We start from the raw sequence: 15,439 nt of genomic DNA, 5'->3' as shown, positions 1-15,439 counted from the left end.
AGCGCCTCAAAATAAGCGTTTTTTATAACATTTTCCATTATGGCCAGATTGAACGAAATAAAAATTTTTGGGCATTTTAAATTATAACACCCAACATTTATTACGATTGCAAATTATTATATATCGGACTTTTATTATATGGCGAATCTACTTAATTCCTTTTTTATGATTTTATGGTATATTAAATCAACTGAATTTCGAACTTTCAATACTTAATAAGGTGAATTCAGCCTGTTAGCTCTCAATTAATAAGTGTTTTTAATCATTTGTAATTGAAAATTAATTCTATGATGCATCACATTACAAAACGTTTCATCAAATATATTTTAAATTTCGCATAAATTTCTTTGATTTTCATTGCTTAAAATTTTTATAAGTGGTCTTGAACGGCGGCAACAAATCCCTCCGTTTTCATATTTTATTGGTAAGTTTCAGTCTGGCCATCGCTCGTTTCCAATTGCTAAACGTCAAAATCTCCTCAATCCAGTCAACTGTCAAAGTTTAGGTGGTTTTGACGTTCAGCAATTGTTCTCTCACTTCCAGTGAGAGAGGAGTTGGACATCTCTTTATCTCTGAAATGCACTGCGTGCATCATGCAGCCCTTCACACGATCACACTTGTGTGACACACCAGCAGAAAAATTAAACAAGTTTAAAAACTTTGAACATGCGTGACAAGCATGTTTTTTTCCTCTTTACACGGTCAAACTTGGTGTTATGTCACACATGTTGTCACATATATCTGATCGTGTAAAGGCCGCTTCATAATTGTAAGTGAGCAGTATTCACACCAGAGATAAAGAGATGTTTAACTCCTCTCTCACTGGAAGTGAGAGAACAATTGCTAAACGTCAAAACCTACTGAACTTTGACAGCTAATCGAGTTCAGTATGGTTTGACGTTTATCAATTGGAAACGAGCGATGGCCAGATTGAAATCTTACCAAAAAAATATATAAACGGAGGGATTTGTTGCATCGTTTAAGACCACTTATAAAAATGAAAAACAATGAAAATTAAATAAATTTGTGAAATTTAAAGGTATTTGATGAAAGATTTTGTAATTTGAAGCATCATAGTGTTGTTTTCAATGGACAATGATTAAAAACATTTAATGATTGAGAGCTAACAAGATTAAATCCTTTTATTGGGTATTGAAAGGTCAAAATTCAGTTCTTCTAACATACATTAAAAAGATTTAAATAGTTTCTCCATATAATAAATAACTACTACATAGTAATTTTTAGTCGTACTAAATGTTGGGTGTTTTAATTTAAAATGCCCAAAAATTCTTATTTTGTTCGATCTGGCCATAATGGAAAACGTTATAAAAAACGCTTATTTTGAGGTGATCTCACACTGGAATAAGTTGAACATCCCTTTATTCCTGATTCACACTTATACTCATTCCGTGAATAATTTGCTTGCTTCATACTCAATTTTTCGCAAGTGGCTCAAAGTTGTGTTTAACTCATTCACTGCAGATCACTGGTGTGTATGAGAAACTCGAAGCTATCATTTACAACACTAAAAAGTAAAACTTGCAAAATAATAGAAGCATAAAAAGAAAACAAAACTAAACATTATGCCTTTTAAAGGCCAATTCCTCCAATTAATTTTTCTGACACTTTTATATTCATGCTGCTTAAGCTACAAGGATTAATGTAAAATAATAGAAAATATATATATATATGGTTGCAAGTAGATTTATACACATTGTTATGTGCAAAGGCAAAAAAGCTACTCCACTAGTAGTTCGTAGTTTTCTACATCTTTACACATACTGTTGAATTCGTTTACAAAGGATTCCATTTCAGTGCTCATCTTGGCATTACCATGAGCTTCGTGTCTTTTCTTCTTTGGCTCTTCATTTATATGCTCAAGTTTCTCTTCTTCGGAATCTGAATTGGATTCTTCACTGTCTTTAAACATAACGAAATTTTTACGTGTTTTGCGTTTCCGCTTGGCAGGGCGGACATAGGTTCGCAGTGTCGTCTGTAAAAGATAGTGATTAATCTAATGCATATTACTAAAATTTATGCATGTGCCTATATTATGTTAAAATATAATTGTACATTTCACGACAATTTTTTAATTTATTGTAGGAGCTTCATACTACCAATAAAGATGTACTTTACTCTTTGAGGCCCTGTGAGCTCCAATTGCTTAATAAAATATATTGTTAGCAAAATTTTATACTATAGCGAATGAAACAGCTAGAATTTCATATCGAGAAGTGAAATTCACTATGCATGATCGCTAAAAATATTATACCAATTTCTATAAAAATAATCTTTAAACATCAATACCTTTTTTTGGAACGTAGTTTCCGGTTCATAGTCATTAAAAAAATCTGTTTCGAGTGGTTGCGTTGCCTTTTCATTGTCACATATCGAAATATTATGCAAAGTTTCATTATTTTGTTGCCTTTTTGTTTTACCATCATTCAAATCATTAATCATGGTAGAGCAAAGCATTTCATTAATAAGTCGTTGTTTCGGGCCATTATTATCGAAAACATCATACGTTTTTGCTGAAACACTTTTATTATTATAAGTAGAGTTTTCGGGGCGCCATTTTTGAAGATCTTTGAGCTTATTACGTAAATTTCGCTTAACAGACTGTCTATTCAGCGACTCTACATCAATTTTTTTGGGTTCGCCATCGCCAGAGTTGTGATCTAAAAATTCTTCAAAACCAAATAAATCTTCATTTGATTTATCATTTTGTGCAACATCACCAGTAACCGTGGAAACTGCTTCTTTGTTTACTTCATCATTCATAGTTTTTTTCCATGATGGCAGACTTACAACATCTATTATATTTATGGCTTTTAGTGGACTTCGCGTTCCCAGTGTACGTCGCGGATTAGGCAACTGACGCAAATTGGATATGGAGGCATTCTCGGCGTTATTCATTACAGTTAAAGCAGTCGGTGGCATATTTTCTACATTCGAATTATTTTCGGACTCTAGCGTGTTCTGCAATTGACCGCTTGGAATACTGTTAGCTGTATTCCTTGATACGGTGGAGGATTTGTCTTGCCTTGTTATTATGGGCATCGGAAGTGTTATATTGGAGTCATTTGTTTGTGAGTCCTTGGATTTATTTTTCTTCGGTGTAGGAGGAATATAATCACTAGAAAATGTCGGCAGGCAAGACATATTTTTGGTGAAATTAAATACTGGCGGTAGGTGCGAATCATCGTTTATTCTCCAAGGGGAGGGACACACTGGACGATTTTGCAGACTGGGAAACTTAATTGGTGATAAATCGGAGGTCGGTAAATCTCTACTTTGACGATTCGCGGCCGGAGTACTAACAAATTTACGTGCCGCCTCGAGCAGGCGCCGTTGCTCAGTAAACTAAAATAAAAGCAGGAAAATCTTTTACTAGAAGCAAATATAAAATTAAAAAAAAAGTTATAAAAAAAACTTTTCTTACATTTTTTTTGTAAATATTTTCGACTTTCCTTGTTTCTTGCAACAGCACTGAGCGAGCTAATTGACTAAAACCTTCATCACGTACATGTTCATCCGTTCCTGAAACGATATTTGTAAGAATATTTTGGTCCTGATCGTAATTAGCCATGGAAACATATTGATCCTCTAAACCAGAAGGTGGGGGTAATGTTGCGCCAACATCATAATTGTCCAGTGTTTCTGCTATTTTTGACGGTTTATTATTAACAGCGTTATTTTTTTTGTTCCCCTCTTCCTTAGAGATTTTATTTTTATTAACTTCTCGTTTCTTTCTTCCAGCTTTTAAACGTCCTCGTTTTAAAATAGGACGTCCTGTTCCTTTTTGGTTAGTTGCTACTCTTACTTTTCCTTCAGATATTAATTTTTTGATTACATCCGCTGCAGGGTCTCGATGCTTTGCAACCTCAGATTCTGATTCAGATTGAGATAAAAAATCGAAAATGTTTTGCGACTTTGTACATTTTTTCCTCAGGCGTACTTTTCCCTCCGGAACCCGATGAAAAAATTTATGGGTTGTTTTATTTGTTTTGACCTGGTTAGTGTTGTCGTGTCCCTCTTCGGAGTCATCGGAACAAATTAATTCCTCTATTAAGTCAGGGTCCCTAATTGCAGTTTTTAACGACCTTGTCACTGTAATATAAAATGCAAAAATATTAATTAATATTACCATTGAAATAATTGATATTTTAGATTTTTACCTTTGGAATTGATGTGAGACAAATCTTCTTCATGTTTATCATCAGATGTTGCCGAGTTTCTAACCGAACTAAAACGGGATTGATTTTTCGTAAAACTATTGTCTATTGTGGTTCGGTCACTTGAACACTTCGATAGACTAAGTTTATTTAAACGTTTACGAAGATGCGGAGTTAAGACAACATTTGCTAAACCCATGTTTTCTTTCAAAATTTGATGATTTGCTGACATTTTTTTATTCGGTTTCGCAATTACTTTCGAAAAACTACTAGATTCTTTGGGAGTCTTCATATGTACACTTTTCTTTATTGTATGTGTGGTTTTCACCTGTTCGTCCTTTTTGGTACCTCTCATATTTTGAACTAAAAGATCAAAGTTTTCACTTTATCATATTTTTATATTTATAGAAGATATACCAATTTCTCGCTCTTCTTTTTCTATTTGATGTGTTATTGCGTTAATCCTTTTCACCCTAACCCTTAATGGCTTACACCCTATAAATGAAGATAATATTATATATATATACGAATTAACGACTACATGTATAAGATATATCTAAACCTTTTGGTAAATTCTTTAATACTGGCCCAGTGCTCTTATGGTCACAGCGTTTCCGGTTAGACACTGCTTTTTTAAAACCTTTCGGTATTTGCAATTGTTTTTCTGATGACCCAGGAAATGAATTAGTTATGCATTGTTCCTGCAATGCCACATTATTCTGTTGTGTGGGCGTATATATTTTGGAGTATTTATCAACGGGTAGTCGTTTCAACTTTACAATAAAGTTTCTGCATTCTAAAAATGGAAAGATAGAAATACCGGGAAACGAAGAAATTTTTTAGATCTTAAATGTTCAAACCTTGATCATTCTGCATTGAAGGTAGCTGGTTGGGTTTGAGTAAGGAGAAATCAAGTTATCGGATTTCTGCGTTAATGCGTGGTTTCTATTATTGTTATCTTTGTTGAAAATATTTTTGGCCACTTTATATCTTGGCAACTGCTTTAATATGATTTTACTCATTCCATGCTTCGAAAGAATATGGTGTCTCACTATTATTTTTTAATTACTTGTCGCGTTTGGCTTGGTCGCTTAATAAAATGAAAATTTTAATGTTATCAGAATATGTTATATACACCATGTACACGATATCAAAAGATTTAAAAAACACAAAGTATAAAAAACCAGGATCCGCCAACTTTATACGCACTATTTTAGCTTATTATTAAATCCAATTGTATAAATTTATCTGTACAAATATTCATTGTTTTTGTTCATGCATAACGACGTATTACCAATTAGTGTTGCCATATCTTGCTCAACTAAAAATGGTAATCTGGCTGTATACCAAATGGTAAGACTTGTATTTGTTTGGGTTGAGGTGGAAAATTTTGCTATGGTGAAAACAAATTTTTCATTTTGTTGTGCCAAATGAAAAGTAAAATTTTAACAATTAAAGTTCAAAACTAGCAACCATAAGAAACCAACTAACCATTTCTACATTTAGTTGTGGCCACTTCTGTTAGTTATGTTGGTTATGAAACGCTTTGGCTAGCTAGCAATAGTTAGCTGTTACAAAACAAATCTATTGCATTAAATAATTTGAAAATTCACAATTTTTTAAAAAGTTTCGAGAAGAGACGGTTTAAAATAAATTCTATTAGCTAATTCATTTAAAATTTTTGTTTCACAACTCTCATTTATACGCTTTGCCCAGCAAAAGGAGCAGTTTTATTTGAGGGAGGAATGGAAATCAAGGCATTCATTCTGGCATACCTTTTGTCTTCTTAGATTCATTGTTGAAGTAGGAATTGTCAAGCCAGGTGAGGAAAGTTGTTTTGAATTTTGTCGATGGCATGCATCTACTTCGATACTACATACATATATGCTTATGTAGAATCAGAAGTATGCTACATATTTTTATAGTCTTTTGAAAGAACAATTTCAATTTCAATATAACTTTATTTTGTTTTTACTAGTTGTGTGTTTAAGCGACAACATTTTTTTTTTTAATTTGCTAACAATTTTTTTGGAGACATAAACTTCGTATAACTAAACTAATTTAATATAATAATTAAATTAAACAAGCTGGCATCCTTGTTATGATATCGCCATTTGTAAAAGATACTTGCATTAAAGCTGTTTCAAGTATTAAATAAATTATTTTGTGATTTGCCAAGTATGACAAGCATCGGGGATTTGTTTACAAAATATAATTGTACAAATTGCCAGGACGATATCTCTGGTATTCGTGTACATTGTGCAGAATGTGAAAATTTTGATTTATGTCTTCAGGTGAGTAATTAATTTATATGGAATGTATTCATTGTACTCGCTGAGAATTCGTATGCGTTCGTCCGTATAAAGTAGCGAATGACTTGAGCATCTTCTTTGGTATATACATATCTACATATAATATGACATTTCTACGAGTATTCTACATATTCCACCGACTGGAAGATATACAAAAAAACAGCTGAAAATGTTTATAATAGAATTTTGTTTATAGTGTTTTGCTTCCGGGGCGGAGATCGGTACACATCAGAATAATCATGCTTATCAATTTATGGATACCGGCACAGCTATATTGTCTGTATTTCGAGGCAAGGGCGCTTGGACTGCTAGAGAAGAAATACGACTACTGGATGCTATAGAACAATATGGATTTGGAAATTGGGAAGATATAAGTAAACATATTGAGACGAAGTCAGCAGAGGACGCCAAAGAAGAATATGTTAAACGATTCGTTAATGGCGCAATTGGTCTTCACACTTGGACACCCGCCCAATCGCAACGACCCTTGTTAGTGGATCACACTTCTGAGGACGTAGGTCCTTTAGGCGCTACAGCTTTACAACGCTTGCCTCCTTTGGACATTACGAATGAAGAAGCTGCTCAGTTAGGTTATATGCCAAATCGGGATGGTTTTGAACGTGAATATGATCCCACAGCTGAACAGTTAATATCGACAATGTCTCTCAGCACCGAAGATACCGAAGCTGATTATTTATTAAAATTGGCTCACGTCGACATGTATACACGTCGATTACGTGAACGAGTACGACGTAAAAGGCTGGTTCGTGATTATCAACTTGTAGCTAACTTCTTTCGCAATCGTAATTATGCTCAACATCCAGGCATGACACGTGAGCAAAAGGAATTCCGTGATCGTTTTCGTGTCTTTGCCCAATTTTACACATCCAATGAGTACGAACGACTACTGATGTCTCTCGAACGTGAAAAAGAGTTGCGAATACGTTTAGCTGAGCTATGCCGCTATAGATACAACGGATTAACTAAAATTGACGAATGTCGACACTTTGAACAACATGCAGCTATGTCTTTGAATCGTTCCACTGGACCCTATGGCCATGGAAAAACTGTAAGTGCTTGCTTAAGTCTAGGGTTAAATTACAATTACTTCAAATATAAAAGAGTAAAAGTAGATATTTTACTCATACACACTCATACAAGGACTTGTTATCATTACGTTATATACATACATATGTATGTATGTCTATACGAGTCTCATTTGCTTGTTCCAAATAAAAATTAAAGATGATTTATACATATGTGTATGTACACATACAATGTAAACGTACATATATAGGTGACTTTAAATTATATATATATACATATGTAGTTTTCGCTTAAACTGACAATACACGAAAGATTGAATATCGTGTCGTATTTAGAAAAACTGTTCATAGTAATTCTGACGACTTGCCCTGAAACATATGCTAGTTTGGCTATGCTCATTATATTCCATTCCATTTTCACGATATTCAGTTTGCGTGTATTATCGGCACACCAAGCGGCGAACGTTTGAACGGATGTATAAGACAATGTTTAACCACAGGACAACACGCACCTCAGCATTGGAAGTCGTCGGCAGCTAGGCTCTTCCTTACACTCTCCACAACACAGCAGCAGAAAACCGTAAGCACTTACACTTCATTTATTATTGAAAATAGCTTTGTTAATATTACTATAACTTCTATAAATATGTATATATAAACATTTCACAGCGAACTGTCAAACGGAGGCGAGGCACACCTAAATTCAATCGCATCAAGAAACACGCTCCACACCGGCGACCTGACCTCCTCCGGCGCATTATTGCACAACAGAAATTACTTGGATAGCTGTCGGGAATCGTCGGTTCATACGACGATATCGCAAGCGGGGATGATAGTGGGAGCGGGCACAATGTCTACAACCAAATTAACGAACGGAAATCCACAGCCACTGATACCAATACAGCAGTATACCACGACGATGGGAGTAAAAAATCAACAAACGCCACAATTACAAATAAACGACGTCGCCGTAAACGAAAAACAACATCTACAGCAACTACTGTTGCAGGAAAATAATAATTTAGATATTAAGACACTTCCAATGAGTAGTATTTTGCGTGCACAATTAGATGAATTAAAGCATCTACCACAACCTTTGGGCACCGATTTATTATCTACTAATGAACAGCAAGTTTGTAAAGACTTCAACCTTCCGCCTACGACATATTTATCCCTAAAAACTTGTTTACTTAGCGGTGCTCCCGTTGTTAATAATTTGTCACCCGTTGAAAACTCTCTAAGAAAGTATTTTGTAAAAGTAGGTTGGCTGAGTCATTAGACTCACTGATGTTATAATATTTGTACGCGCTCAACTATTTCTGCTTAAGCCACTAGATAATATAACAAAACAACAAAATAAGGCGGCAATATGTTTATAATAAAGTAATTTATAATTGGTATAATAATATTTAAATTACATATACATATAAATTCCGTATATATTTGAAGATCTATAAAAACTCAATATATTTATTTAGCTTAAAATTTAGCAGTAATTATAAATAATCTAAATGCTTACTTGTATCAAGTCATCATTTTTGGTTTTCTTTAACCATGTTTTTGTTCTAAGAATGGTTAATCCCTAAGGAACGGCTTAGTTTTAAAATGTTAAAATCAATTATATAATGTAATAAAACGACATTCGGTAGTTCGCTTTTCATTTAGTGTGAATATAAACATAGATATATACGAATAAAATTTAGTTATGAAAATAAATTATAATATGAAATCTCTGCTATACTTAACGATGTCTTTCAAACAAAAAATAACCTTAATTTTGATGGCGCCGAAGTGATAATATTTGTCACAGGGGCTAAATCTCTTAACGTGACCGGCTGACAGTTAGTTTTAGTTTACTAGTTCTTTACAGGTTACTTTAGAAAAAAAATATACATATCTTCCGAAGATTTTATTTTGATCAGTTTGAATGGCAGCTACTCACACTGTAGCGTTGTTTAAGGTAATAATAGAAGCTAAATTTCGTAATGACATATGCCAAAAATAAGTTTTCCATTCAAAATCTTTTTGATCGGCTTGTATGACAGTTATAGAATATAGTGAGCCGATCTGAACAATTAGTTCGAAGATTGCGCAGTTACCTAAACAATAATCCATCCCAAATTTCGTGAAGTTATCTTTTCTGTTTTTCTCCAGATACTCTAGTTGGTACTTATACCGCAACATTTTTGCGTTGTTGTTGTTGTTTTAACGGTTATCTAATTCCCGAGGCCCGAGAAACGTGCTGTTTCGACGGGATCGAACCAAAGGGAGGAGGGTGTTAGATGAGTGTGGTTCGTAGGGCATGCAAAGAGGTGGTCAGTATCATGCGGAGACTTGTTGCATGCAGGACATACATTGGGTATGTCAGGATCTATTCTGGATAAGTAGGAGTTTAACCTGTTACAATATCCAGAACGAAGTTGCGCTAGGGTCACTCGCGTTTCTCGCGGCAGCTCGAGCTCTTCGTCTGCGATGGGTGGTGATTTGACTCCAAGAACGCCATTCACGGGAAGGGACTCGATGAAGGTGCTAATGGCTCCACTGTGAATGGCGGTCAGTACCTGTCGAAAGTCACTTGCGTCAGAGTCCGATCGGCGTACTGTACGACGTCGTCCACGTAGTCAGGGAAAGACCTTTTGATGCTCCTAGAATGCGGTTCCGCTCCAAGCAGATGCCTGCAAGGGTGATTTCTACAAAAACATCTCAGCAGGAACTGCTTGGAGAGGAGTTCATTTTGCTCTTTAACTGGGAGCATAAGCGTCTCACTATGAAGGTGTTCTATGGAAGACATCAAAAGGCATCCTGTCGTGGTCCGAGTGCAGTATTTTGGCAGGTCTGAAGTTTCCTCATCTGCGTACCACTGCATCCAGGCGACCATATTGGTGCTACATAGTTAAGGACCGGCCGGTCGATTACCTTGTAAGTTGCCAAAAACGTTTCTTTGTCTTCTACCCATGTGCCGCCAGCTAGAGACTTCAGGATGGGAAGAGAAGGAGCATAGACTATCAAAAGTTACACCTAAAATCTTAGGGTTATTGACAGTCGAAATTTTGACGCCATCGACTGCAATATTAACTTCAAGTCTATACTCCTTCGTCCAGTTCGTAAATATGGTCGCTGTGGATTTGGTGGGGGAAAGTGTGAGGTTCCGTGCAGTGAGGAAACGAGAAAGGTCGGAGAGGTAGTTGTTTACCTTCGAATACATGCCATCGATTCCATTACCCTACCCCAATATCGTGCAGTCATCTGTGTACGAGGTTATAGAAACCCCCTCTGGTGGTTGCGAGTTTCGAGATGTAGAAGTTAAACAGTAACGGGGAGAGAACACCACCCTGCGGAACCCCCTGTTTAATTCTTCTCAGTTCAGATGTTTCACCTCGAAATAGTACGGATGACTGACGACCGTTCAGGTAATTCATGGTCCACCTCTTTAGCCCTGGAGGAAGAGTAGTTTTTTCAATTTTTGCGTCGAATATTATGCCTTGCTATACGCAATGATTGAGACTTGAATGTTCCTGAACTCCATAAAATACCGTCCATTTAAATATTCTCAAAGTAATATATTCGACATTTACTTTTATTTTTAATTAAAAAAACAGAGATTTGTTTTATAATTTCCAGTTTTAACAAATGCTTGTCTAGCTTTACAACAAATCACGCAAACAGTTTTAAAAAATTTAAAATACATATATGCATATCTTGTCAACCTGCGGCAAATTAAGGTCCCTGTAAAATAACATTAAGATTTTACATTACGCGAGATTATAGACATATATATTTATAACATATATATACCTAGCCAATCCTTGGATAAGTAAGCGTTTCACCAATAAGTAACAACAATCCGGGATATCACTTATTCCTAAGGAAATACCTATATAGGGTATTTTTTTGGGCTCCACTGCCGTTGGTGGCCGCACCACCAGCTTTAGCTGTGACAGCGTTTGCTGATTGGTTGGTATGAGTTGTACCAGAGGCGATAGTAGTACTAGTTGATCTAATATTGCCATTAGCCACGGCAACTGCAGCAGCAGCTAGAGAACTGCGCCAAGACTCAATTAATTCGTTTTGAACATCCAATGGTAACTCATTGAATACAGTTGTATCCACACCTGCCGGGCAGGGAATATTGGAGACATTTCCAGTGATGGTAGTAGTGTTCGTAGATGTTGCAACTGATTCAGATGCTGTTGATATATCCTCAAGATATCCCATCAGTAAGTGAGTAGATTGAATTGAGTCAGAAGCCTGTGTTGTTGTAGGAATGTCACAACTTGTCGGTGTACTAGCTGTACTACCCGTTTCGTCCATTGGTGATGGTAATGGCGATGAGGTTGTTGATGATGGCGTCGACGATATTTGTCTTTGCGTTGTAAAGGTACGATTTCCCGCCGACGTTCGATTAACTTTCATAAGTAATGACGAAGGAGGTTGTATCGTTCGAAAGCGTTGCAGGGGTGTACATGTAGTTGATGCTGTTGTTGTGGTCGAGAATGTTACCGAAGGTGCAGAGCTAGTGGTACTTGTTGGATTTGTAATGAAATCTTTTTCGCTGTCTCGTGAATTTAAACGCAAATCACAAACACGAAGTTTGCTTGGGGATGCAACGTCAGCAGTGTCAGTATACATGGCTGAATTCCCCAAACATCGCCGTTTGGCCATTAATAAACGACCAATACGACTTTTTTTTGGAGAAGGTTCAATTTCAGTTTCAGAGAAATCTGAGAAATCGGAATTAGTTGCTGCAGATTCAGAACCATTGTCAATAAGCATTGGTATAGGTGAAGCTGCAGTTGCTCGTCGACGATAAAACTGATCACTTGGCTGAAAGGTGGTGGGCGACGAACGGAATGCTTCGTCGTTATTTGGTGAAGGCATTGAGGCAGTTGTGGCTACATCAGTGTTTGTCAATGAAGTTATAGACTGTACTTCTAAATCAGTTTTTTTAATTAGAAAATTTGCAATGGACGATGAACCGAGCTTCCGTTGTTGAAACTTTGAAAACGCAAGGCCGATAAGAGTAATATTAAACGGCTTAGTAAGATCAACAACACGTTCGAACAGGCGTAAAATAATCTTCAGCAACTTGTCTTGTGCGCCTTCTGCGAGTACCACCTTTTGTCCGCCACTTTCCGTTCCTGTTTGTGATTTAAATAATGAAGGCAAAATGTTAACTTGCTTAGTTTCTCGATGACTTGTTTTTTTCTGAGGATCGAATTTACGTAAAATCACTTTAATCGCAATTGGTATGCGGCCGTCCTCTGCTACCTGTTAATAATGACGAACTATTTTATTAAGAACTAATGGTAGAAAGAAATACTCAACTACCTGTTCCACCAAACGCATAAGCAGCAAACGAAAGCGATCTTCAACATCCCTTCGCACGGATATCGGTCGGCATGAATCTTCGAGTCCTATTGTTTTAGGTTTGCCGGATTGACGCACTGAACTCACATCTTTTCCAAAAGACAAATCTTTCAATTTTGTTGCCGTTTCAAAGCCAAATTTTTTTCGAAGGGAGTCCATGTTACATCCTTGCAATTCAGTAATGTTAGCGATACCACTCTCAAGAAGCAGCGATTCTGTTTTTTGTCCGATACCAGTAACTTTATGCAAACTATTTAAATTACGCATAAACTCTTCCGCATAGTTTGAACATAGAACAGTCTGTTGGTTGGGTTTATGTTGAGAACCTACAAGTTTTGCCAACAGTTTGTTATACGATACACCAGCACAACATGTTATATTAAGTTGTTTATGCAAAGCTAAACGTATTTCTTTAGCAATTTGTGTACCCACTGCTAATCGCTGTGCGCAACCACAGTCACAACTTTGCGAAAATTCTGCACTTTCCGGATATATATGACCTTTGACTTTGGGAATTATGCTGGAGGCAATAGTAGAACTTTCGACATGTTCATATTGGTTTTTTTCTATACGATCACACACTTGGGCTGTTACGTCTAAATAATTTTCATCGAAACCCAGTTTCTCCACCAATGGTGTAAAAGTCAAAAGTGCATCAAATATACGTTGAGACATTTGTTTATATGGTGCCAAATCTTCACCATTGACTAAGGTCAGTGTAGGACAAAGACGTTGTGCCTCCTCGACGGCCATCAATTTGTTGACACCGTATTCACGAGCTAGATAATTGCAAGTAACCACAAAATTTTTTTGCTGAATTCCCAGTGGTCGTGAGCGCAGAGTGGGATCACGTATTTCTTCAACCTGGGCATAGAAACAATCCATGTCTATGTGAATTATTGTACGCTGATGCGGTTCATTGAGGTTAATAACATTTGAAAAGTCCATTTTGGGTTTTAAACGATTATCTGAAAAAGATTTCGTTTCTTGGTTTAAATTTTTTTCGAATTAAAATTAAAAATATATGTACATATGCATAGTAGTGTATTTTTGATAATCACTTTATATAACTCAGATTACTCAGCAGATACCAATAAGATTAAATGCGTCATCATATTTTCTTTAAGCGCAGATACCAGTGCTATATTTTTTCAAAAATATCGCCAACTATTTAACTTAAGAACTTTAAGAAAATATGATGATACATTTAATCTTATCACTACTCTCATTCAATCAGTAAAATATCATTAGCAATACATTTTAATAAACAGAAACATAAATTCTATATTTAATTATTTGCTTATTATAATTATTTACTTTATATTGTTCCCTCGCAAATCGTTGATCAAAACAAAATAGCAACAGTTACTCCGTTACCAATTCGGCATTGAATGTTTTGTACTTGATCTCTTTCATTTTTCTTCGTTCATACGTCACAATCTTTCTACACTTTTATTATATTTCGCTATTTCGTAACGGAAATAATAACATAAGGAACCGCCAAAGAGAAAATCATAACAATGAGTAATAGCTCTGCCAACAAACTACCCTAATTCTCCATCTCCTAAAAAAATAATTTACTTGAATAAGAATAATGGAAAGTTTAAACATAACTCAACCAAACGCATTTATGGCACCTCATTCAACCACCATTGACAAAAGAAATCTGAGATATGCGATAAAATATAAAATGCTGTAATAACGAACTCAATGATTCCAGATAAATTAGTCTGTATCAAATCCATTATCAAAAGCACACTTTTAATTTCCAGTTAGCTGTGGATATCTTATATAAAAAAACAAATAAAAACATGGAGAAAGTTTGTTAGTGCCTGGGTTGCGAATGTCAAAAACTGCAATCCTCCAAAAGCAAATTAAGAAAAAACATTGAAGCAATATGAATTCCAGATTTTAGGGGATACTTTGGTTTTTGAAGTAATTGGTTACTAACTTTAGTTTTCACTTATTTTTGTAATAGCCTCTACAAAGTTTAATATGCGTATGACAAGATGACGGCGATGTATAGAAGACAAAGACGAAGGTCATGGCGATAGCAACAACGTAATAAATGGCGACAAAGCACCAATTGCACGAATTTTGAAATGAGCTTCACTAGCTTTCACATTTGTTTTCCTAAGTTTCTTACCTTGGAATACTCCGATTTTTTAAATGGGAATTGCTACTGGTTTTCGTTGTCGCCTTTCCTTACACTAATTACTTTCACGTCGCCTCAAAAAGCTATATTTTGTATTTTTCATCTAACAAAAATTCCAGCTGTGAATATCTGTCTACTTGTGATTAACCGTTCCACTCACTTTATCATTTTCTACATTTCTCCAGCTGTACGTATAATTCAGCTATTCAGCGCGATTTCAGAATGCTTAAGCGTGCCATAAACTGCGAGATTTACAGGTGTGACATTTAAAGTAATATCTTTCTATTCTTATTGCACGCCACATGTCGCAATAGAAACCATTGAGAAACTTGAATGATTTTTAAAATTCATAGTTTGATTTAATTGGCTTAAAATTATTAAATT

The 15,439-nt window shown here is 35.6% G+C and overlaps 2 protein-coding genes across 3 annotated transcripts; one reads left to right on the top strand and one right to left on the bottom strand.

Annotated features, from left to right (window-relative positions):
• Positions 1 to 1,610: 1,610 nt before the first annotated feature.
• Positions 1,611 to 15,223, bottom strand: LOC105221934 (uncharacterized). The gene is made up of 10 exons (XM_049446982.1): positions 15,047 to 15,223; positions 12,862 to 13,868; positions 11,389 to 12,801; positions 5,036 to 5,060; positions 4,738 to 4,971; positions 4,593 to 4,670; positions 4,179 to 4,538; positions 3,443 to 4,110; positions 2,308 to 3,363; positions 1,611 to 1,993 (listed from the first exon to the last, which is right to left on the bottom strand). Exons 2-10 carry the CDS (start codon positions 13,846 to 13,848, stop codon positions 1,739 to 1,741), a joined length of 5,076 nt encoding a protein of 1,691 aa, XP_049302939.1. The 5' UTR covers positions 13,849 to 13,868; positions 15,047 to 15,223; the 3' UTR covers positions 1,611 to 1,738.
• On the top strand, positions 6,206 to 9,387 carry LOC105221911 (transcriptional adapter 2B). 2 transcript variants are annotated; one of them, XM_019988869.3, is made up of 4 exons: positions 6,206 to 6,469; positions 6,684 to 7,556; positions 7,964 to 8,113; positions 8,203 to 9,387. In XM_019988869.3, the coding sequence occupies exons 1-4, from the start codon at positions 6,356 to 6,358 to the stop codon at positions 8,317 to 8,319; spliced, it is 1,254 nt and encodes a 417-aa protein (XP_019844428.1). In that variant the 5' UTR covers positions 6,206 to 6,355; the 3' UTR covers positions 8,320 to 9,387. The 2 variants fall into 2 exon arrangements, with proteins under 2 accessions (XP_019844428.1, XP_011197356.1); XM_011199054.4 differs by having other exon boundaries at positions 6,231 to 6,469; positions 8,034 to 8,113.
• Positions 15,224 to 15,439: the final 216 nt, after the last annotated feature.

Source organism: Bactrocera dorsalis, chromosome 2, assembly GCF_023373825.1.
Source record: "Bactrocera dorsalis isolate Fly_Bdor chromosome 2, ASM2337382v1, whole genome shotgun sequence".
Classification (NCBI taxonomy): domain Eukaryota; kingdom Metazoa; phylum Arthropoda; class Insecta; order Diptera; family Tephritidae; genus Bactrocera; species Bactrocera dorsalis.
This window is presented reverse-complemented; position numbering and strand designations above follow the sequence as displayed.

Excerpts from the sequence above, each read along its gene's own strand:
- LOC105221911 (XM_011199054.4), top strand. The coding sequence starts at position 6,356 with ATGACAAGCATCGGGGATTTGTTTACAAAATATAATTGTACAAATTGC. Across the intron at positions 6,470-6,683 it reads ATTTTGATTTATGTCTTCAG|TGTTTTGCTTCCGGGGCGGA; the intron begins GTGAGTAATTAA and ends TTTTGTTTATAG. Across the intron at positions 8,114-8,202 it reads CAACACAGCAGCAGAAAACC|CGAACTGTCAAACGGAGGCG; the intron begins GTAAGCACTTAC and ends AACATTTCACAG.
- LOC105221934 (XM_049446982.1), bottom strand. The coding sequence starts at position 13,848 with ATGGACTTTTCAAATGTTATTAACCTCAATGAACCGCATCAGCGTACA. Across the intron at positions 4,671-4,737 it reads ATTAAAGAATTTACCAAAAG|GGTGTAAGCCATTAAGGGTT; the intron begins GTTTAGATATAT and ends CTTCATTTATAG. Across the intron at positions 4,111-4,178 it reads GTCTCACATCAATTCCAAAG|TGACAAGGTCGTTAAAAACT; the intron begins GTAAAAATCTAA and ends TTTATATTACAG.